The 26,507-nt window shown below is 31.4% G+C and overlaps 1 protein-coding gene across 4 annotated transcripts in view; it reads right to left on the reverse strand.

Annotated features, from left to right (window-relative positions):
• Positions 1–26,507, reverse strand: part of Stxbp5l (syntaxin binding protein 5L) — a 326,234-nt gene that overhangs the window by 233,538 nt on the left and 66,189 nt on the right. For all 4 annotated transcript variants that reach the window (XM_076867719.2, XM_076867717.2, XM_076867718.2 and 1 more), the window contains exons 3-6: positions 20,443–20,524; positions 16,348–16,448; positions 9,398–9,532; positions 5,903–5,966 (exon numbers count right to left, since the gene is read on the reverse strand). In XM_076867719.2, the coding sequence (XP_076723834.2) occupies positions 5,903–5,966; positions 9,398–9,532; positions 16,348–16,448; positions 20,443–20,524 (382 nt within the window). The remainder of the gene's footprint in view (positions 1–5,902; positions 5,967–9,397; positions 9,533–16,347; positions 16,449–20,442; positions 20,525–26,507) is intronic.

Below are 26,507 nucleotides of genomic sequence, written 5' to 3' on the forward strand. Positions count from 1 at the left end.
GAACACAATTGTGTTCAAATAAAACAACAACAACAACAAAAACAGCAGGCAAGATTTTTGACTCATGGACTATAGTTTCTAATCCCTGACATATGGTAATTAGTATCTTAACCATGGTTCTATAGAAAAAAGCCTGTGACAGACTTAATTGTTAATATTTCATGGAAAAGCACAGTCCTAGTATTGCAATATTAAAAGAAAAGCAAACTAAAGCAAAGAAGCAACAGTAAGATAATTCATTATCACTCTATTTCATGAGAAGAAGCAGAAAAGATGGAGGTAGTCACTTAGCAGGTATTTCATCAGTATGGACTTACAGGATGTCTCTGAAAGTTTATATTAAAAAATATGATTCAGAATAGCCAAGTGAAAGGGAGGAAAAGAGGAGGAGTTTATTTTTGCCTCTTGTCTAATACCAGTCAATGATTCTCCACAGGAAGTTCACATTTCCCTCACTTCAGAGTCATGTCATCCCTTTTAGCAACTATTAAGGAAGCCAGATCCCAGGACTTATATTGTGGCACATCTTCCAGAACAAATGAGAGGAGCTGGAGACTCTGGGTATAGCTGGTCCATTTCAGGAAGCAGTAGTGTATGAATTTAATTAACCCTGCAAAATCCTGAGGTAAAGCAAGCAGCCAAGGGTTTGGGGGATGAGAAAAGTAGACAGAATTTGGAGAGACATACTCATTACTATATTCAATACTGGTATTTCAGTTTTAAAATGAAACTGAATCCCCTCCTCTCGCCATGCACAAAAGTTAACTCAAAATGGATCAAGGACCTTGATATCAAATCAGAGACTATGCGTCTGATAGATGAAAAGGTTGGCTCCGATCTACATATTGTGGGGTCGGGCTCCAAATTCCTTAATAGGACACCCATAGCACAAGAGTTAAAAACAAGAATCAACAAATGGGACTTACTTAAACTAAAAAGTTTTTTCTCAGCAAGAGAAACAATAAGAGAGGTAAATAGGGAGCCTACATCCTGGGAACAAATTTTTACTCCTCACACTTCAGATAGAGCCCTAATATCCAGAGTATACAAAGAACTCAAAAAATTAAACAATAAGAAAACAAATAACCCAATCAACAAATGGGCCAAAGACCTGAACAGACACTTCTCAGAGGAGGACATACAATCAATCAACAAGTACATGAAAAAATGCTCACCATCTCTAGCAGTCAGAGAAATGCAAATCAAAACCACCCTAAGATACCATCTCACTCCAGTAAGATTGGCAGCCATTATGAAGTCGAACAATAACAAGTGCTGGCGAGGATGTGGGGAAAAGGGTACTCTTATAAATTGCTGGTGGGACTGCAAAATGGTGAGGCCAATATGGAAAGCAGTATGGAGATTCCTGGGAAAGCTGGGAATGGAACCACCATTTGACCCAGCTATTGCCCTTCTCGGACTATTCCCTGAAGACCTCAAAAGAGCGTACTACAGGGATACTGCCACATCGATGTTCATAGCAGCACAATTCACAATAGCTAGACTGTGGAACCAACCCTGATGCCCCTCAATAGATGAATGGATAAAAAAAATGTGGCATTTATACACAATGGAGTACTACGCAGCACTAAGAAATGACAAAATCATGGAATTTGCAGGGAAATGGATGGCACTAGAGCAGATTATGCTAAGTGAAGCTAGCCAATCCCTAAAAAAAATGCCAAATGTCTTCTTTGATATAATGAGAGCAACCAAGAACAGAGCAGGGAGGAAGAGCAGGAGGAAAAGATTAACATTAAGCAGAGTCATGAAGTGGGAGGGAAAGGGAGAGAAAAGGGAAATTGCTTGGAAATGGAAGGAGACCCTCATTGTTATACAAAATTACATATAAGAGTTTGTGAGGGAATGGGAAAAAATAAGGAGAGAAATGAATTACAGTAGATGGGGTAGAGAGAGAAGATGGGAGGGGAGGGGAGGGGGGATAGTAGAGGATAGGAAAGGTAGCAGAATACAACAGTTACTATTATGGTATTATGTAAAAATGTGGATGTGTAACCGATGTGATTCTGCAATCTTTGCAATGTTTTGAATAACCAATAAAAAAATTAAATTAAAAAAAAAAAACAAAGTGTCACACTTTGTAACTAGGAAAGCTAGAAATGCAACACAGTCATGTGAGAATTTAAAGCTTATCTTCTTTCTCTTCATCACACACCTATTTTTTTCATTAAAGGAAATGTTTGTGCCATTAAAAAAAAAAAGAGCTCCCTTTTCTGTGTGATAGACTAATACACAGTTTCTTTATAAATGATATCTGGGGAGAAAGATGGTCCATCTGCTGATTCTATGATATTATTTCACTTCTGTGAAACACTTCTGTGGAACTTTGTTCTTTCTGTAACTTTACCATCAAGCCTCTGAGGGAACCTTCGCCCTCCCAAGTTGAATTTTTCCAGAAATGCAAAAAAAAAAAAAGTTAAATTAGACAATAACATATTTTACCAAATTAAACAATTAAGGAATAGTCAAATCAATACATGTACAAATTCAATACCATTCATAAATTAAAGGAATATTGGAAATAGGTGAAAACATGAATGTCGTAAAATCAATCAAAGAACAGCAACAAATAACTTAATGCTGAAATATTGGAAGCATTTCCTGTGAGGCTAAAAACAAAAGAAAGTTCCCACCAAAGCCATTTATATTCAACACTATGCTACAGTTCTAGCTGGGGTGGGGATGAAAAGAAAGAAAAAGGAAAGAAAAGAAGAAACAACTTGATCACATTTGTTATGCTTTTATGCATAGACTATGGCAGAGAATCTAAAGACAACTATTAAAACAAAATATTCAAAATATACTTGAATAAAAAATAATATTTTATACACTAGTAAGAATCAATTAGTATTAAACTGGTTTTAAGAAAAATTAATTAGAGCAATCACTCTATAAGGTACATAGAATTAAACTAGCAAAAGATACCTAAGACTTATGAACAAAAGTTATAAAGTTATAGAAAAATAGAAGAAAAACAAAAATAAATATACAAAACAAAAATAAATATATATTCATGGATAGAACAAACATGCTAAACATAAATTTTCTCTCCATGTTCAAATTTCAAATAAAATCTCTACTGGATATTATATGGAGCTTGATAAACTGATCCTAATATCCATTTACAATATAAAGGGTGAGAATAACGAAGATAACTTGGAAGAAGAAAAGGGACCAGCTTACCAATTATCAAGACATTTTGTAAGTGATTACAACAAATAAAGTGTATCACTGATACAATAGATAAATCATGCAATAAAAGAGAAAATCCAGATGATACACCCTCAAGATGGAAATTTGATGTGTGAATGAAGAGTCTTACAAGTCAGTGGAAAATAGATCCAGTAAATGACAAAAGTATATCCCTATATCAAACCAACATAAAATAAATTATATATAAATTTTAAAACTATTTATGAAATGTAAAGGCTTAAAACTGATAAAAAAAGTAGGGTTGTATTTTTCTCAGGAATGGAAAGATTTACTAGATACTAAAAAAAGGTATTAATCAAATGAAAGACAGCTAAAATTGAATACATTAAAATCAGAAACATGGGCTGGGTTGTAGCTCAGTGGTGGAGCACTTGCCTTGCTTCTACGAGGCACTGGGTTCAATCCTTAACACCACATAAAAATAAATAAATTAAATAAAGGCATTGCATCCATTTACAACTAAAAGAAAATTTTTTTAAAAAATCAGAAACTTCTACATGATAAAAGATGGAAAAACTGGTCTATAAGAAGTAAAATGAGTTATTCAAGGTTATATGTTAGCAAGTAGAAATACCATGATTCAAATAAATTGCTTTTTGATGTCAACATTCATTTATTTTACATTCCTTTTAATTTGTAATTACACAATTATCATACATTATATTCTTTCATGAAAATTGAATAATACAAGGAAAATAGAAATACCTTTTACCATTTCCCCTAATTCTAATTTCCAATCTATTCCCTAGATTTGTATATATCCTTTCAGGCTTTTATTCTTAGGCATGTGAATATAGAAATATAAGTGCATTGTTTTAGTAGTTTTATACCTAACTGCTCGGCAACTTTTCTTTTAAAGGTGTCTTAAGGAGCTTTCCATTATATATGTATCAGAATTCATTTATTCAATTTTCTATTAATAGACCTTTAGACTGCTTTAAATATTTTGTCCCTTAAGGCGCATAAACAGTTCAGAGATCTCAAATAGATTTTCTATGTCATTATGAATAAAAACCATATATATGTTTTAAAAAGTTGATAATGCTATGTTTCCCATAATGGTATATATACGTATTATTTAGTGCCTTTTCCATTACTTGGTATTACTAATGTTTTTAACTTTTAATATTTTGTCAAACTTGATGGGGGAAAATGATATATTGTATTTCTCTAATTGTTAGTGAAGCTGTTTCCTCCTTACTTCCAAACACTGCTTTCTACAGGTAATAAATTAAAATATCTTTAATCTTTTTAACTCTTTTCTAGCATATTGACGTTCATATTTCTAAGTATATTTATATTGCTATTTCTTGCCTTATTAGACATTACTATTGATTCCTTACTACAAATGATGAAAATTTAACACAAGTTCTTTATATATTCTGCATGTTCATTATTTGCCTATTATATGGGAAATATTACCTACTAATTTGCTGTCAATCTCTTATTATGATCATCTTGAAAATTTTCATCCTGAAAATATTTAGGTTTTATGTCCTGCCTGAGGGTGTCCCTACTCCACAGTAATAATCTACATGCTATAATTTCCTTAAAATACTTTATGACCTATAATTTTAATGTTTATGTATTTTCTACTCTGAAATTTATTTCTGTGAGCGGCATAAGGTAGAGGTTTACTATTTTTCTTCAAAATGGCTAGTTAATTGGTCAAGATTGATTATTTAATAAATTAATTATGTATTCAAATACCTTCTCTAAAATGTACAAAACTTCCCCAAATACCTGAACCATTTCAGGAATCTATTCAGATCCATTGGTCTTCTAGTATATCATTGTACCAATATCACACTGTACTTTTTTTTTCAAGAATGTCTTGACTATTCTTAAAAACTTTCTCTGATGAATTTTAAAAGTATCTTGTGAATTCTATATAATACATTAAACTCTGTTCACACCTAACTGGAATCTATTCCATTTATGGATCAATTTAAAAAGTCCAATGTTGATATATTGAATGGACTTGCTTTTCAGATTTAATTTTTGTAGGATAACTCATTATCGTAATAAATCTAACTCAGTTTCTATTCTTAAAAATAAACAAAAATCAAACCTACACTAAATAATTTATTAACATTTTTATAGGATTTAATAAAAATTATGCACTTAAACATATTACTTATAGTGGTAATGATGCTTTAGATTCTTTCATGTTATCAACTTTGTTTCCTTCCCATCAAAGGCAAGTTATGAAATAATCAATATGAACAAGGATTATTTCTGTACTCTGATAACATTTTCTATAATAGTACATGTTTATGAAATCAAAATTGGCTAATTTACATTATTTAACATTGGTCATTTATCACTGCCAAACTTTAATAACAGAGACAAATGACATTGATAATCATAAGTTTAAGCATAGAATATCTGAAAATGAAAGCTGTTTTACATGTTACTTTCCTCAAAATTCCACGAGTATTTACCAAACTTAGCTTTAGGTGAAACTCAAGACTTAATTAGGAACCATAATTAGCACAAGTAATCCATTCACTCATTCATTCATTAGCTCATTCATACAGTCAAAAAATTTTAAGTTTTAGATTACACTGAATGTTATGAATGCTAGATATTAGACATGAAATAAAAATAAGAAACCTGTTTTCAAGAATGAGTAAAATAAAAATAAGAATAATAGTATTGTACTCACTTTGCCTTCATCTCTTGGGCTATCACTTAAATGTACAACAGGACCTGGATGAGTCTTGGTGGACCTGTTAAATCAATTCAAAACAGCAATCAAAAAATAAATACTAAAATATCTGACCATTACACACTGAATAAAGAAAGTAGATTATGATGGAATAAACTGCCAATATTCTGGGGTTAAAATGAGATTGAGTTTGGGGGGTTTTTTCCACAAAGTTCTGTTCTTTATCCTATTAATGCTTTTGAAGTACTTGTGATTTTTTAAAAATAAGATTTAAGAACACTGATCCACATAAAAATGGGACTTTTATTATCTTTTATCTGATATATGTTTCTGAAAGTTTTCAATTATATATACAGCCACAAAGCTGAATGAATAAATCTGTTTCAACCAACTACAAAGTATATACCTGATTTCCTTAGACATCAAATCTTTGATTTTGTCCCTAAAGAAAAGTATATTTTGATTTAAAAAAAAAACTCACTTTAGTCATAATCATTTTACAAAAAATTTACAAACTGGGGAAATTAGTTTATCAGTTATGTTTCATTTATCTGGTTATCTGTGCAATCAATAACATAATTATGACTCAACATCATACTATCAAAAGAAACTTGTCAATATGATTTTAATTCTCTTATACTCTAATATCTGCTGTTTCTTTAATAATATTTAGTTTAACTAATGTCATTGTTGAATATAATTATGTTATAAAGATGATATGATTTGATACAATCAGAGTTTGTTTATTGCTCAATTTTCCAAAGCCTTTTTTAATAATGTAATTGTGTGAGGTTAATCATATTATGATTAAATTTGAATAATTTTAAGCATCCATGAAAGATTCTTCACAAAACAATAAAGAATATTTAAGTCTTAGATATTATTTGGAATCAGGGAAAAGGGCCAAATTAATTAATTCTAACTCCCCTAATACTGACTCCTCAGAGTGATCCATAGGAATAAATACAGATTCATTAGACATTGATAAATTTTTTTAGTGGATTCATTCTAAATTTTCTTATCTATACATGGAGAGAAATAGCACTGACCACCCTAGATAATTGTGAGGATTAAAATTATATTCAAATGGGATAAGAGTGTGGCTCAGTGGAAAAGTACTTGTGTAACTGGCAAAACAGTAAATATTCAACAAATACTACATATTATGATTGTTGTGATAATTAGAAATCAGAGTTATGACTTGCATTCTAGAATATATGCTGGAAGAAAAACTAAATAGGGCTTCATAAAAGGTTTAGAGGGATTTTGGTAGTTCTTTCCACATTTCTATGTAACACACCAATTATACATAAGTGAAGTGTTCTATAACAGATATTAATAATTCTGATAAAGGTCAATGTCCTTAAGTTATCCTTTAAAATCTAATAATAGCCAATAAATCAAAATCCCCCACCTGACCCATAGGCTTCATTGCACCATATTTACCAAAGTACTCTATGATAACTACTAGAGTTACAAAATGTTTTACATAAAGAGTATTCCATATTTAAAAGTTCGGGAAACTGAATTAAAGCAATTTTTTTCCTATGGAACCTCTTAGAGTGTGTACTATGCAAATGGGCATTGCAAATTGGCAATATTTTCCAAAATTATTGATATATTAAATCCTGTTCCATTGGTTCTATTAAGGGAATCACTGAAATATACTTTGGAAAACAGCAAGATGCTTCCTTTCAGACCCTGAGACTGTATAACATGCTACTTTAGAAAATAATCTAGCATTAAACTTCTGTTATTTGTAATAAAATTTTTAAGAAGAATTTTTTTAACTTAAAAGACATCGAAATTTAAGGGAAAAAAACGTTTTCACAGTATTACCTAAACTATTTACATTTTGGCATACTATGTATGACTTTTTCTCTAACTATTAAACTGTCAAAACTCACAAAACACTACTATCAGAACTTATTTGGTAATGAGAAATCAACCTAAAAAGTATAAAAGCATTTGTGGACTCTAGATTCTGAAAATTCCACAAAATTTATTCTGGATAGAATTACCAATAAACTTAAATTCATGTAACAACACCTAATTAATGCCCAGTAATTCTTCTAGATATATCCTTACTTATCTTCCTCCCATTCACTACAACAACTTCTTGATAGTTATACTTTAGACTTTTCATCATTAAATATTAAATATTAATATTCCTTGGTATTCTGTCCTAGGTTGTCATCTATTATCATAAAACCCATATCATGAATTTAAAAGCCCAGAGGAACAAGGCAGGTATTGCATATGAACAGACTGAACTGTCCCAGGATAAATGTTTTTAAAAATATGCAATAGTGGAACATTAGAACAAGTAAGAATAAAACAGCTCATAACTGATTACATTGAAAACATAAATGAAAGTTGGAAATTAATAGTAGTGTGTAACTATCACATTAATGTCAATCAGTAGCCACTGTGGAATGCATCAAAATTAAAATATGTGTGTGTGTGTGTGTGTGTGTGTGTGTGTGTATAATATAATAAAAGAACAATATGCAAAGATTGTATTCTAGAGCAGTATTTAATGTAATGTGGGAGGGACAACTATTGTGAATAATTGACCCTTTAGATCAGAATAAAAGAAATGTTGTAAGAAGAGTATAACTAGTAACAACTTCCCTATCAAGCAATGTACATGCATATTAAACATTAGAATTAGAAAATATTTATTGTAAAGGCCAAATTCAAGCTTCATAACACCACAATGTTTTAATCAGAATTTTGGAGAATAATTTGGAACTTGTTATACATATGAGAGAAAATGAGCTAGCCTCAAGTCAAACATATCTTATTAAGGACCTAATAATACATAGAGAACATAAAAATTTGTTAAATAAAAATTGCTTTCTGAATAACCCAGGATAATTGCTTTTCAATTTACTAAAATAGATGGCTTAAAATTCCACAAAGTTTCACATTTGGCACATTTCATGTTTTATATGTGCAGAAACTTAAATATTAGTGCTTAAAGCCTGAGCAGTTATTACTATCGACCACATACCAAAAAAAAGCTGTGTGTATCACAAAATGATGAGATTTTGATAAAATGCTGCTACCGGTATTAAAAAGTATTAAAAAGCATTATAAAAAGCATGTGCATTGAACATGAAAATTTTTACATAAAACAATTAATTCCCACCAAAAGTGGTTACACCAGAGTTGATCATAACACCAGATGCTTTCCATATTTAACCTGTAGAATGATGCTATTTTATCATCAAACTGGATATGCGCGCGCGCGCGTGTGTGTGTGTGTGTGTGTGTGTGTGTGAGAGAGAGATATGGAAAGCTTCAAATTAACATATTAATACTACCAAATCTATTTTTTAAATCATTTAGGATTTTATTTTGGCTGAAATTTTCATGCAAATTAATTATAAAATAGCAATAGATGTGTCAAATAACTCTCATCAATATAATTACATAATTATATAAAGCATTTAAGCCAAATAAAATTATATTCAAATTCAAACTTACAGTTCAATTGCCTTGTTCCACATGATAACATATCCAGAAAGAATGAAAGATTCAATATTTACAATATGTGTATTTCCTCTTTCTGTTCCAACATAGAGCCACTTACTCTGGAAAGGTAGATGACAGTAAGTAATTCTGAAAGAAAGAAAATTATAATTAAAATATCTAAATTTTATATCTGCTCAGCAATATCTTTTCCTTATAATTATTAGGTATTGATAGCTATGTATACCATAAGATTTACTATATGCTAAATTAGTATTTAGTTATTAGTAAGAAGATATGAAATAAATAACACTGGATATCATTAAAAATGATAATCACAAGTGTCTATATATATGAATTTACATTATTTCTTTTTAAAACTTTTAACATAAAAGTATATATTAATAAAGGTATCATGTAATAGTCAATACATGTTTACACTGAATAATGTTTAAATTAGGGGAAACACCTATTCCCTCAAACATTAATCATTTCTTATGGAGAATAACATTAAAAAATCCTTTCTGCTAGCTTTGTGAAATGTAAACTACATTTATTGTTATCTGTAATCATCATTCTGTACATTAGCACCCCAGAGTTTCTTGCTTCCATGTAACTGAAACTAAGTATCCATTAGTCAGCCTCTTCATATTCCTCCCTGCCTTCTTTGTCCCAGCCTCTGGTAATCACCATTCTATTCTCAACTCCTATGAGAAAATAGCACTACAAAACAGATATATATTTTTGTTTTATGAAGAAGAAACCGAGGCAGATTTTTTTTTTAATTTTACTTGCCTATGACCAAAATTACCTCTTTCTACCAGGCCATATTGTTCATTATTTAGATAAGATTAACTTCAAATAGAAATTATATACATATAAAACATAAATTTCAGAGTTCACAGAGAAGTGAACTCTATATCAACATAAAACTATAAATTATTTACAGTTTCCAAATATGTAGCACTTTCTAGTAATAAGAAAACTTGAAAGGTCAGAGATCCACTGAATTCTTCCATAACTCTTATTGTTCTCTTGTTTCCCCAAAGGGCTTTCTGACCAGCTTTGGGATCTGCTCCATAGCCAGAGAAACCATGACTCTTACAGAGTAAATGCAGGAGTTTACCAGAGTCTTCAATTCACAACATAATCAGACTCTCTAGTTTGGCCTAATTGTACTCTGTAGTACTATGTCTTAAAAATTGAGAATGAGAATAAGTTCACAGTTATTTCTTGCTAAAACATCTTGTTGATTAAAAGAATTTACTTAGAAGAGGAGCCAGTAAGCCAGTAAATTGGCATAAGAGCTGAACAAAATGCTGACACTAGACAGATCAATTTTTTAAAAAAAAGAATGTGAATGATCAATTTATAACACGATTCCATCTTGTAACCATTTGGAATCTCCAATTTATATTCTCTGTTTTGTTCCTTGAATTTTTAAACAACTTCCCTCTTGTAACTAAACTCCACCTATTCAAGTATCCTACTGATAACATCCTACATCTAAAGTGCTAAAAGTCCTGCTATCACATAAACAATTAGAGTTAACTGACAATATCATTAATGTGTAAACCATAAGACACTGGGCAATTTTGATTAAAACTTAACGTCTAGAACTACTGTCCACAAAGGGATATCTAATAACAATGCATAGGAAATAATATGATGGTCATGTTTCTAGGCAATGAAGAGTCAATTTTCAATTCAATCTTCAGTAGGAAGAGGAGGAAATTCATTTCAAAGAGGATTTAAGATCCTCTTTTCAATCACAGGAAGAGTATAGAAAATCCACAAATGAAGACCTAAATACAGAGTTTCAAATAAAAACAAAGGAAGATTCAATATTACATGTATATTTCAGGGATTAACAAGAAAAGTCTAAGAACTCTAGTTTCAGAAATGAGAATTGAATCAAGAGGTAGAATTTCAGTGTAAACAGACTTTGTAGTACAATAACAATGAAATACATGAAGAAGATCGTAACAAGAATAGAAATAATCCTTGAACAAACAACTACATTGTTTTCTGGTCTAAGGAGAAACTAGAGCCTTAGTGACAAAAAGGTGTCACCTTCTATACAATGTCCAATGTAAATGTAGTGATTAACTTGACTATTTAACAAAGATTTCTAGGCTACCAGAACTAATTAGAAAAGAGTAGTGTGATGTACTTAGAATGATTGACATAGGTAAGGGAGAGGGCATGGTTATACTTATGCTGTATATTTGATAATCCTAATAATTGATATCTTTATATAATTTAATTAATTATATTTAATAGTTATACCTTAATATGTAACTTATTTCTACTACTAACCACTTGTTGATTGAAGAATTTTTTGTAGTTGCTACATGTGAGCCTTGAAAATTATTCTTGTTTCTGTCTGCATTTTCTCATTTTATAATAAAAGGACATTCTTAATCTTCCATACATTCATCTATTCAACTTTCACTGAATAACTCTTAATATAAAGCATTGTTCTATATTATGACACACATATTTCTTTTCCCTCAAAAAATCATACTACCTAATGAGAAATAAAATAAGTAGACAAATAAGAAAAATAAGAGTAAAGTGTGTTGATTTTTATAGAGAGTTCAAAGGGAAATTTTATTACAGCAAGGAAAATCGAGGAAACCTACTGTAGCTCCATTTGAATCAGACCATTAGAGACCAAAGCACTATATATATATATATATATATAGTGCTTTGGTCTCTAATGATCTGATATGTGTGTGTGTGTGTGTGTGTGTGTGTGTGTGTGTGTGTGTGTATGAAGCTAAAATAATGTAGAGACCTTTGAAAACTTTTTTCTGATCTTCAATTTGACTTACATTTAGAAATTCTATAATTTATGTAAGAAAATAATATCTAAATATTTCATACTTCTTTATGCCCATAAAAAATACAGAAATAAGACAGAAATAAAACTCAACTAAAATTTAATTTAATAACATTAATATGACAGTTGAATTTTTTTATAACCTCACAATAAGGAGCAGTTCCATTATAGAAGTATAAGAAAGTCATCGATTTTTGCATGTTGATCTTGTATCATGCTACTTTGCAAAATTTTGTTTTATTGACTCTAGACATCTTTGGGTGGAGTATTTTGGGCCTTCTGAATATAGAGTCATGTTGTCAGCAAATAGAAATAATTTGAGTTCTTCTCTTCCTATTTATCTCCCCCTTTGATTTCCTTCTCTTGCCTGATTGCTGTAGTTAAGAGTTCAAGGACTACAGTGAATAGGAAGGGTGAGAGGGAACATCCTTGTCCCTGATTTTAGAAGAAATGTTTTCAGTTTTTTCTCTCTTCAGGATGATGTTGGCCTTGGGTTTTTCAGATATAGCCTTTGCAATGTTGAGGAAAGTTCATTTTAGCCTAAGTTTTTCTAGTGTTTTAAACATGATGAGTGCTGGATTTGTCAAATGCTTTTTCTGCATTTATTAATCATGTGATTCTTGTCTTAACTCTTATGTAATAAACTGCAAATGATTTCCTTATGATGAATCAACCTTGCATTCCTGGGATGAAACTCACTTGGATCAAAATTTACTACCTTCTTAGTATGTTTTTGAATGTGCTTGTCCGATATTTTATTCAGAATTTTTTCATCTATATTCATCAGGGATATTGTTCTGAAGTTTTCTTTCCTTAATTTGTATTTCTCTGCTTTTGGTGTCAGGGTAATACTGGCTTCATAGGATGAATGCATTGTTTTCTATTTCACTGAGTAATTGCAGGAGGAATGGTTCTTCTTTAAAGGTCTGGTAGAACTCAGCTCAGAATTGGCCCAGTCCTGAGCTTTTCTTTGTTGGAAGGCTACTGGTACTTGCTTCAATTTTATTACCTGATGTTGATCTGATAGTTTTCAACATCCTCATGGTTCAATTTGGGTAGATTATATGTCTAGGAATTTGTCAATCACTTCAAGATTTTCTAGCATATTAAAGTATCAATTTTCAAAATAGTTACTGATGATCATCTGGATTTCAGTAGTGTCTATGGTGATAGTTCCCTTTTCATTTATAATTGTATTAATTTGAGTCTTCTCTTTCTTTTGGTTAAGGATTAGTTTGGTTAAGGGTTATTAATCTTATTTATCCTTTCCAAAGACCAACGCTATTTCACTGACCTTTTGTATTGTTTTTTATTCTCAATTTCAATGACTTTGGTTCTAATATCAATTATTCGATTATTTCCTGTCTTCTACTTTCTAGGCCTCTGAGGTATAATGTTAGATTATTTATTTGGTATCTTTTTTTTAATGAATGAACTCAGCACTATAAACTTTCCTCCTAGAACTGCCTTCATATAGTCCCAGAGATTTTGATATGTTGTATTACTGTTCTCTTTAATTTTAAGAATTATTTAAATTTTTAAAATTTTCTCCTGATTTCTCTGCTACCCATTCATCATTCAAAAGTATATTATTTGATCTCTAGGTGTTAGAATGGTTTCTGGGTTTTATCTTGTTATTGTTTTCTAATTTTATCCCATTATGGTGTGATAGTATTTAAGGGTAAGAAATTCTCTTTCTCTCTTTTTTTTCATATTTGCTAAGATTTACTTTGTTATCTAAAATATGTTACATGTGTTGCTGAAAATAAAGTGAAATTCAGTTATTCAAGGATGAAATATTCTATAGATGTCTGTTAGATGCATTTTATTAATAATATTTTTTTTAGTTCTGAAGAATATTTAGTTTATTTCTGTATCATCTATCAAGTAGTGAGAGAGGTGTGCTAAAGTCACCCAATATTATTGTATTGTGGTCTATTTAATATTGAGAATGATTTCTTTTATGTAGTAGATGCACCATTGTTTGGGCCATAAATATTTACAGTCATTATACCTTGTTGTTAAATGATACCCTTACCAGTTTGAAGTATCATTCTTTGCCTCTTCTGATTAATTTTTGCTTGAAGTCCACTTCCGTCTGATATGAGAAAATAGCTACTGCTGCTTGTTCACAGGTATCATTTGGTTAGTATGTCTTTTCCCATCCTTTTCCTTCAGTCTGTGGATGTCATTGTCTTTGAGTCTTGCAAACAACACATTGTTGGCTTTTGATTTTTTAATCCAATCTGCTGACCCAAGCCTTTTGATTGAAGAGTTTAGATGGTTTACATTTAATGTTATAGAGAAATAATTTTTGTTTCCTGCCATTTTAACTTATTTGTAGTTTTTACTTCAGACTTGCTTCTCAAGTAATTGACTATTCTTTACTTTAATTCATTCCTATGCTGGTTTTCATTTTTATTTTCATTTCTTCTTCACAAAATATTTCATTGAGATGTGGTGTATATTTTGTGGTTGTGAATTCTTTTAGTTTCTTTTTTATCATGGAAGGTTTTCAATTCTGAAGGATAATTTTGCTGGGAATATTAATCTTGGTTGACATCCATTTTCCTTCAGTGATTCATATGTATTATTCCAAGGCTTTTAGAGTCTGGGTTAAGAAAGCAGTTGAAATTTGAGTTGATCAACCTCTAAATGTGACTGTCCATTTTTCTCTTGAAGGTTTTAAAATTCCATCCTTATTCTGTATATTAGACATTTTCATTTTAATGTGACTTGGAGTAGTTCTATTTTGATTCTGTCATATTTGCAGTTCTTATCTTATATTTGAATTTCCATCTCATTCCAAAAATTTGGAAAGTTTACTAATATTATTTCATTGAAAAGATTATGTATTATTTTATTTTGTATTTCAGAGTCTTCATCTATCCCAATGATTCTTAAATTTGGTCTCATGATGTTATCCCAAATTTCTTGAAAATCCTGGTCATGGACTCTTAATATCTTTTCTTTATGGTCAATATTATTTTCAAGATTATATATTTTATTCTCAAGGCCTATACACACCTGTAATCCCAGCAACTCAGGAAGCTCAGGGAGGAGGATTGCAATTTCAGGGCTAACCTCAGAAAGGTTAACAAGGCTAATCAACTTAGCAAGACCCTCTCTCAAAGGGTTGGGATGTCACTCAGTGGTTAAGTATCCCTGGGTTCAATCACTGGTACAAAAAGGGGGTGGGTAACATAAAATGAACCAGAATATTCCCTTCAACATTTGAATTGTGAGGGGAAGAAAACCCACTCTGTCAATCCACAAAAATGTTTAGGGTCATATCTACTTAAAGCATTGAATCAAAGAGGGGAAAAACCCTTATCAGCACATAGAGATAAAATATGGAAATGTAAATAGTTAATATTTTTCACTATTAAAGAAAAAGCCATATACTAATTCTGAACTTGTCTTAAATTTTTCAATATCCTGAAATTTCTACCATTTAACTTTTTTTAAATAAAAAGTAACAAATTTTTGGTCTCATCTTAAGAAAGAAATACTATGTGGTTCTAGTAAATATCTAAAATATATGTTCCCCTTTCCATAAAAAATACTGGATATTAAAAAAACTTCCCATTGATGTAGAATCCTAGAATATTGAAATATAAAACTCATCAATATTACCCAGAATAATGAGGGTTAATGACTTAGACAGTATATTACACACATAAAAGAAATAAATTAGAAGTACAATGAAGAAAGCATGTATAATTTCCATGATTTTTTCCTCATTGTATCTATAAACAACAAGTTAGGGTTAGAGTATAGGATCTAATTACCATGATGAAAAGGTATAGAAATACATTTATTATTCATTTGCCCTTTAAATGTTAGTCTGTGTTTTCAGTACCATGGTGCAAAGAAAAGAACATGTCATTGCTGGTTTACAACTAAGAGAACAAAATACTTAGGTAGTTTCCATTACTAGGTGATTGAATCTATATCAATTATATATACTCTAATAAAAGAAAATATAAAAAGAGCAAGCATACACATTAAATTGTTTCTAGCTATTGATATTAACAAAGAAAAAGTCAGTCAAGTTAATGTGAAACTTGCTCAATAAATAATTTTTGTACATTGAGTTCTTCAATTGATATATTCTTACCGTTCTCGGTTAAATTTAAGAGAATGAAGAATAGCTGGTCTTTTTTGCCGAAGGTTCCACAAATGAAGTGTATCATCTGAACTTGCACTGACCAAAGCACCCTGTAACAAAAAGAAGACAAAGTAAGTGTGGGATTTACTTAATTTAGGGAAGTAGAAACAGTAAGCAAATTTACTGAATTTTCACTGCTTGAGGAGATATTTGTGTCTTTAAAATCTAAAAATATATGGAAAGACAATTGCATATACTTCAATCAGGAAGGTTACAACTGCTGAGGACAGAAGTGGTTTACTGCATATGGATGGTCAAGATGACTAGATCAAGTAATATTTACTAATAGAAATAATCAATATAGCATCACTGAAACTAATGAAGGCTTTTTTGTATTTTCTTTACAAAAAAGTTTAGATTTTTTGTTTCTACCATTTACATATACATTATATATATAAAGAATCAGATATTCAACATAGTTTTGTAAATCCAAATATATAGCTTATATAAAAATTCTCTTCTGTAAGAATTTTCTTTATAGTTTAAAAAGTTTATATTCCTACTAAAAAGTATATTTGGTATAATTTAATCTGCTTCTTACACTATAAGAAGCTTTACCTAGTATAAACAAAAGTATATATAATAAAAAAAATTTCTCCAACAGAATTCAGTATATTTATAAAAATAATTCCAAGATTCTTTTTATCTAGCACCAGCAAATACAGATTAATCCTGTTTGAACTACAATAAAATATTTTCTACTTAATAAGGCAGAAAGGATATGGATGGATACTGGCTGCCATATTTGTGATTGATATATATATATATATATATATATATATATATAAAAATTATATATATAAAGTTATACATATTATAATTTAACTATTTCATTGAGTTAAGTAACATCATCTTAAAATATATCAGAACTTTTACTAAAATGATAGTTTCACAACTGAAAATGTCTAGGTGTGCCCTATGGTTGAACCTAAAACTACTCTAGATCTACGTTCTCTAAAATTTATCTGGCAGAACTATGGTAGTTCTAAGATACCTAAAATGCTTCACATATTTTCCCAAGTATGTTATTACAAGTAATCTTTCAAGAGTTTCCAATATCAATCATCAGTATAAAAAATTGTTTCATTTATATGCTAGGAAAAACTATATTGAAATTCCTAGCATTGATTATTTCTTTTGGAGTTAGAAAAAAGATCATAGGAATCTAAATGTCCTTTTCAAACAGTTCTTAAGCCTAAAGCATGCCTTTATCCTCTGATGTTTCCCTCTATATTATGTACCTGTGATTTTAGTCTTTGAGAGAAATAGCTTTATTTTTAAAAAGCAATTATCGAGCATATTGGTACATTTAAAAATTTTATATAAGTTGCATATGTATACATAAATATATAAAAACACATGTACCAAGGGAAATATGTTGATATACACACTTTAGCATGAACTCATAATTTTACACCATGCGATATGATATATCCTATACATACCTTGAGAATTTCTTTGTTTACATGCTTTATTTGTAAACTCTTTATGCACTTCCTATGCACAAACTACAAAGTTATTGGGTTTGCTTGAAAGTGCTTGATAACCTATAACTGATTTTTTTAAAAAAACAGACATTTATCTCATTTCTCATAGAGGTGGAAGTTCACTTAGGACAGGGTAAAAAATAAACATGTTATACAAAATTAATAAAATGTGTTTTATATTAAATTGTTATGTGCAAACCAAAGATATAACACATCAAGGGTAATGAATTAAAACACAGCATCATATATTCAATAATATCTTAGTGTAATATCTGATTGAATCTATGAAGAATCTGAGTATTATTAGTAATGATAAAACTGGGATGTAATATCATTGAACCACTGAGCATAACAGTACTAACAGAAGACCAGACACATGAAAGTATGCACATCAGTGAGTATATAAGGCTCATTTACAAAAGCATGAATCTTTATTAGCAAAAGTATTATTTATTTATAAAAATCTGTGATTATTTAAAACTGCAAATAGCCACGAGATCAAAACCTGGGAAGTATGAGAACATAATTGAGTGTGAGGTAAATCAGGGTGAATAGTTTATGATAAACACTGTAAACAATGCAGGGAGTATAAAAACTTGTCTCTATTTTCTCCTAGTTATGTAGTATAGAGGCAAACTTAGATCCTTCAAGTCAATCTTCAGAGTATCAAACCTAGAACAAATCACATGGAAACAAACTATGCCTACTAGTATACTTCTGTGCAGAAGGCAAAGCACTAAGATTCCATAACTAGGAACTACAGAGTAGCACTGAGAACCCAAAATGGTTGACATTCTGAATAATAATGATTAGTTATCATAATAAAATATTTTTAAATGTTTCCGCTTTTCCTCCTTACCTCCCTCTCTTTTTTGGTACCCCATGGCGAGTGTGTCTACAAAGTTTAATATGCTAACTTTGTTGATAAGGAGTATCTCATAGTCTCCGAGAAAGATTTTAGGCCAAGAGAAATAAAAATGGACATGTTTCAATACCACAATTTTTTTCTTGCCTCAAGTATTTTTATACAAAGTTCTATAAGACATTTTACCTATGTGTATCATTATAAATTGTTAGTATGACACATGCAAATATATGCAGAAACTGAATAAAAGGGCATCATCATGCTATGAGTAAACAACCAACTTTTTACAAAGCACTGAGTTTAATCTCTGAAGTGCTTGAATTTGGTATGGCACAAACTTTTACAGTATTTTTGTACTGGCCGGCTCACTTAACATAAAGTAGCTATTTAAACTTTAGGATTCGCTGTAAAAGATCTGAGTCAAGCAGACCATAAGTAACCTTCAACATATGGAAGATATGTAATTTTTCTGAGTTGATAAATACAATTTTTTTTTATAGAAAGTGTCTCATCATTGTAGCTCTAGAAAAATAGGGATAGGTACATTACCATAACAGATATGCATACATAAATAAATAAAAATGAAGTCAAATCAACAAATTCATATGGAAATAAAAGATAATATATATCTATAAAAGATCATGCATATGATCTGAATATATATATATACAGATATATGCATATACAAAAATAAGGGCCCACAGGTAAATAAACAAGCTTAAATTTATTTAATTGAAAATAGAGGTAAAATATGAGTTTACAGCTGGATTACAAAATTGAAATCCATAAAACGTCAGTTTAATGGCCAGTGAAATGATTGAAGAACCTTAGATTTCTTTAAAACACCAGTTAAGTAATTAATACAAATTATTACACTACAAAATCACAATAAAAGGATCTTATGGTACATAAATATTTGTCCTTTTTTATACTTTACTTATTCTTCTTAGTTATACATAATAGTAGAATCATTTAAATTTTAATAAATTGGCAACTATATGAGTATGCCCTTTTATGAAAAATGTAACTATAAATAATACTGCATACATATATTACTTAGAATCATAATATTTAAAATACTATGCCTCTTATAGATTGAGCATCCCAATCCAAAAAATCCAAAACCTCATATGTAAATAAAAACCGAATTTTTTTGAGTGTCAACATGATGCTACAAGTAGAAAATTCCACATTTGATCTTATGTGACAGACTGCAGTCAAAACAAACATATTGAAAATATTGTGTAAAATTACCTTCAGATTATGTGTATAAGGAGTACATAAAATATTTTAAAGTGTCATGCTTATATTTAGGTCCCATCCCTAAGATGTCTCAATATGTATATATGCAAAATATACAAAATTTTTAAAAATATCTGAAATTGAAATACTTCTAGTCCAAAGCATTTCAGATAAGGGAAACTCAATTTTTAATACTGTGGGTGTGGGTGTGTTTTAAATAGTAAAAAATCTATATGTGTGGGGCTAGGATTGTGGCTCAGCGGTAGAGCGCTGGTCTAGCACGCGTGAGGCCCTGGGTTCGATCCTCAGCACCACATAAAATAAATGAATAAAACAAAGGTATTGTGTCAACTACTTCTAAAAAAAAAACAAAATGTTTAAAAAAAAAATCTATGTGTGTGTGTCCAATTATGTGTGTACATATTTAAATAGTTAAAAAAAAATCCTTACCTCATTGATCAAGAATTGTAGCTGCAAGACAGCTGCACCACTTTCATGTTGACAATAACAATCAACACCAGGTCTCCCAAGTCTAACATAATAAAAGTCAAGGACTCTAACATTTTAATTAAAATGATTATTAAAGTGTAAAATAAACCAACTTATTTAGTAACTAGTGCTTTGCTTTTGAGTTACCCTTATTTTTTACATAAAGAGTTGAAAAGTTTTATTTCAGTTCATGCAAATTAAATTATAAATGACAGATTTTAAAAAGCTGGGAAAAAAGAATGATAGTAAAAAATTAAAAAGGAGCATTTTCTTTCCCCAAAAGTAAAACAAGGATTGAGAATTCAAACATATTTAAGACTTTACTGATTAAATACTTCTTTTCCTAAAAATGAGTAAATTATTTTAATGTAATAAATGAAATTATACTGTTAATAAAAAATAAATATGTAAGTAAATACATTAATAATATTGGTATATAGAGAACCTTGGTAAGCATAATTTAAATCCATAGTTCATAATAAACAGATTGATATATTTGACTACATAAAAATATAAAATTTTGCATGGAAAAAGTACCATAAATAAGATTCAAAAAACAATGAAATGTTGGAAATGGTAACATATTTTAAGAATCATTATATGATTATGTAAGTCAGAAAGAAAGGAGAGAAGATGGAGGTAAGGAAAGAGAATAAGAAAACCTAATGGTACAAAATTTACTTACATATTCTATACCAAATGATACATGTCTCTATGTTTATGTATCATTTGTTTCTTTTCATAAAGATGTAAATTACATGAGACCTTCTACCCCAGCTATAATGAGAAAACGGGCCAAATACATCCTCCCACATAAACAATTAAAAGGCATAGACAAAATTCATATAACTATATTTTAGACATTACTTATCATGTATGGATGATGGTGATTCCTGAAAGAGACAGAAAATGTATTGTGAGCCTTATGATTTCCTTGCTTACCTATAGAGTTTCCAGGCCAATCACTGGGATGAGGAAGCCAGATGGAATCAGGCAGGTTCATTTCATTGAGAGAGAACGAATTCTAGGTTGACCAAGAATAACTGGGGCTCACAGACAGAGCAGCAAAGAAGAAAAACTGACATAGAAAGGACCTTCAGGAAGATCTTCCTTGAATATTTAGCAAAGTACTGATCAGGGAATAGGTTTGAGCTAACCACCTTAGATTGGGGAAAGAAGAAAAAACAAGAGGAAATAATGTCTTTCTTGAAGACCAAATCAAGACAAAAACTAACAAGTGCTTCTTGAAGAACAAATCAAACAGGGAAGGAAAATAGTAAATTAATGGCATCCACCATATAGTAACTATTCCCTGAAACCGAATCAAAACCAAAGTGCTGAGACTGAACGAGGAGAACGGAAGATGTAGGAAAGAAATGGAATGCTACTCAGAAAGTCAGCAATCAGGTGAAATCTAGAAATATCAGTTTTCATAATAGTGAAAATAATTTTAAAAAAAGACTGCCAGCACTGGGCATATTATGGCTTTGTTGGGGGGTGAAAAGGGGGGAGCTCCCCTTCCCAGAAAGTTTAAGAAAAACAAGTTCTACTGTCCAGCAAAACCAAAATCTAAGCAGAAAAGAGGCTCAGATACTGTGAGATGAGCCAGTGCAGAAGAGTCCCAGGACTTCCCAATAGATTTAGTGAAAGTGGGAAAGCAGACCAGCTTAAAAAGTGCCTCATTGTTTAAATATTCTGCACAAGAAATCAGAAATCCCTGTAGTTTTCTAATGTTACATTTTATTTTATTTTTGTTTCTTTTTTCATTTATATTTTTTTCCTTTCTTTTCTTTTTTCTTGGTTTGTTTTCTTTTTGTGTGTCCAACAGCCAAAAGTCACCTATGCTTTACTTCTCACTCCTGCTTCTCTCGGTTGATGCCCAAGCCTTGAGTCAAGAGACTGTGGCATGGATCCACAGGAAGTTCTTTCTGGGTGACAACAGGAGACAAGTCTACTGGTCTGTGGATCCATAGCACAGAGAAAGGCAGGAGGATTCTTGCTTCTGGATTTGGCAGTAGAAACTTTGTGATAATGAAAAAGTCCCATGGGAAATAGAAGTATGATGGGTCCAGTTTGGGTAAAAAGCAGCACAGTTCAGTACAAGTAATCCTGGCCAATTCCTCCATGCCTAGAAGTGCCTGGTGGATCTAATGATACAATCTAGGTGCTTCCCACATGCACACACCCCAATACATTGCCTAAGGCTCTTTGAATAAGAGGTGTGGCATAATCTGGATTGTCCACAGACTGCCTGGGTGAGGAATCCATCACAACAGACACACAAAAAAATATAGATGCTCAAAAACATAAGGAAACAAGCCAATAAGATGCCCTGGAAAGTTTTTAACCTCCCAATAACTGAATTCAAAGACATAGAAGGGGGTGAAATGCTGGATTAAGAATTCAAAAAGTTGACTGTGAAAATGATCAAAGAATAAATAGAACAAGTAAGGAATGAATCAAGAAAGAAAACAGAAGATATGAAACAGAGATGCTGAAAAAGAATCAAACAGAAATCTTGGAAATTAAAAGCAAAATAAGTCAAATAAAAAACTCAACAGATGGGGCTGAGATTGTGGCTCAGTGATAGAGAGCTCACCTAGCACTCATGAGGCACTAGGTTCAATCCTCAGCACCACATAAAAATAAAATAAAGATATTATGTCCACCTAAAGCTAAAAAATAAATATTTTTGAAAAACTCAATAGTTGAGCATACAACCAGTGAAACTCTACATCATGTACAATTGCAAAAATGGGATCCTTATTAATAAGTAATACTCCATGTGTGTATAATATGTTGAAATATACAGTCTAAAAAGAATAAAAGATTATTTTTTAAAAAAGATTTTAAAACTCAATAGAAAGAAAAAAAGATCATAGCTAAAATTAATGAAATGGAGATTACAAGAATAATATAAAGAATCAATGAACTGAAAAATTTTCTCTTTGAAAAAATAAATAATATTGATAAACCCTTGGCTAAATTAATCAAGAGAAAGTAGACCCAAATTAACTGAAATCCAGAGAAATATTAGAGATTAGTTTTCAAACTTATGGTTCAATAAACTGAAAAATCTAGAGGAAATAGATAAATTTCTAGAGACATATGATCTACCAAAATTGAACTAAGAGGAAATAGAAAATCTAAACAGACCAAGGAGATTGAAGTAGTAATAAAAACCCACAAAACAAAAAGCCCAGGACTAAATGTATTCATAGCTGAATTCTACCTGATTAAAATTTAAAGAACTACTATCAATGTTTCTCATATAATTCCATAGAACAAAAACGGAAAAAACACTTCCAAACTCACTCTGCACAATCAGTATAACCCTGTTACCAAAACCAGGATCAACCTGATACCAAAACTAGGATCACCCTGATACCAAAACCAGGTAAGGACCTTCAAAGAAAATTACAAGCAAATATAGACAAGGACACTTCAAAGAAAGAAAACTACAGGCAAATATTCTTGATGAAAATAGATTAAAAAATCTTTAATAAAATATCAGCAAGTATATTCAACAACACATAAAAAGATCATACATCATGATTAAGTTGGTTTCATTCCAGGGATGCAAGGATGGTTCAACATACACAACATACCTCATAAACACAATTTAGGGGAAAAAAATCATAGGATCATCCAAATAGATGCAGAAAAAGCCTTTGAAAAAATTCAATACCTCTTCATGATAAAAACCATGAAGAAACTAGTGTTTCATAATTTGGGCTATATATAACAAATTCAAAGCCAACATTACACTGAATGGGGGAAAAAGTTAACACATTCCCTATAAAATTAGGAATAAAACAAGAATATCTACTCCAAAAACTCCTATTCAACATCGTACTTGAAATTTTAGAGCAATTAGAAAGAGAAGGAAATAAAAGGGATAAAAATAGGAAAGGAAAAAGTAAAAGTATCCCTGTGTACAGATGATATGATCCTATACTTAGAAGAACCTAAAAGTTCCACCAGAAGACTTCTAGAGCTGATGAACAAATTCAGCATGAACAAAATCAACAATAATAAATCTGCTAAAGAAGAAATCAGGAAAACAATACCATTCACAATGGCTTGAAAAAGTATGTTTAAGAACAAATCTAGGAATATGGTAGAATAGAGAAATCACTTCCCTGGGTGCTCCATGGTGTAAAACTAAGAAAAGCAGACAGGCAGCTTCTCAGCAAAGTGGGTGAACAAACAAAAATTAGGGGGTACTTTACTGGAATTTAATATGGACCCTCAAAATAGATTGGGGTCTCAGGAGATTAAATATAATAAGGAAGAAATTCCCAGCACTACAACCATGACAGAGGCCAGAGGTACAAGCCAGAACAGTCTGTCTGTGAGTAGAGTAAAGCAACAAGAAAATTAAAGGAGCCCATGTTTTGACTGCAAATTGGTGCAGCCAATATGGAAAGCAGCATGAAGATTCCTTGGGAAACTGGGAATGGAACCACCATTTGACCCAGCTACCCCTCTCCTCAGTCTAACAGCATACTACAGGGACACAGCCACATCAATGTTTATAGCATCAAAATTCACAATAGCTAAATTGTGGAACCAACCTAGATGCCCTTCAATAGATGAATGGATTTTAAAAAAATGTGGCATATATACACAATGGAACATTACTCAGCAATAAAAGAGAATAAAATCATGGCATTTTCAGGTAAATGGATGGAGTTGGAGAAGATAATGCTAAGTGAAGTTAGTCAATCCCCAAAAAACAAATGGCGAATGTTTTCTCTGATGTAAGATGACTGACTCATAGTGGGGTAGGGAGCGGGGGCATGGAAGAAATAGACAAACTCTAGATAGGACAGAGGGGTGGGAGGGGTGGGAGGGGAGGCGGGGGCACAGGGGATTAGCAAGGATGGTGAAATGTAATAGACATTATTATCCAAAGTGCATCTATGAAGACATGAATTGGTGTGAACATACTTTATATACAACCAGTGATATGAAAGAACTGTGCTCTATATGTGTAATATGAATTGTAATGCATTCTGCTGTCATTTATTTAAAATATAGCTTTAAAAAAAGGAACCCACATTTTGGGAGGACTGAGGTGCATCTAGGTACAAAGAGTTTAGAGATCAAAGACAATGCCCAACTAAACTGAGAGGTGTCCTACACAATATCCTGGTACAGGAAAGAAACTGCATCTCTCTCCCAGTGGCACATGGAGGACAGAGGAAGGAACCATTTTGCAGCGCATGGGGGCCTACAGCCAGGGGAGCCAGTTTCTGGCACACCCGAGTCTGGCCCCCAAAACAAGCCTGGAAAACCCACACTGCATGATAGAGTGTGCCTAAGTGACCAGGAGAAAATCAAGTGTGGATAGAGGTTTACACAGGGGAATACTGGTCATGGAAACACTGCTCCCACCTCCCTCCAGCTAGCAGAGAAGCCCCTGACCAGGAATTGAAAGGTCAGCAGTGGAAAAGATTGAGTTTGGATACTGAACATGAGACCAGGAATCGTGGGGTCCGCAGGCAGCATAGTGGACTCAGAATTGGCTACTATACCACACGAGTATGGTACACAGTCTTCCAGCATGTAGACTAGCAATTGCTGGGCCCAGGAGATATGCTGAATTAAATCTCCATATCAACTGGCTTTCAGCAAAGAATGTGGTACACACCTAAATTTAAACCCAGACTCCAGGAGTTCCACCTCCTGGATTAACCCTCTCACCCTAAAAAAAAAAAAAAAGAAAAAAGAAAAAAAAAAAAAAGACTCAGAAACAGTAAGCAAAATGTAGAATGGTAGTTACCAGGGGCAGGGAAATTGGGGGGTTGGTCAAAAGGTACAAAGTTTTAGTAATATAAGATGAAAAACTTTAGAGTTCTAATTTATAGCATAATATTAAGCATAGTTAACAATACTGTGTTGTATACATGAAATTTGCTGAAAGAATAGATCCCAAGTGTGCTCGCCTCCTTAAAAAAAAAAAATAACTATATGACTATATGAGGAGGAGGATATGTTAATGGCTCGACTGTTGTAAACAG

This window comes from Callospermophilus lateralis, chromosome 10, assembly GCF_048772815.1.
Source record: "Callospermophilus lateralis isolate mCalLat2 chromosome 10, mCalLat2.hap1, whole genome shotgun sequence".
NCBI classification, from domain to species: Eukaryota; Metazoa; Chordata; class Mammalia; order Rodentia; family Sciuridae; genus Callospermophilus; species Callospermophilus lateralis.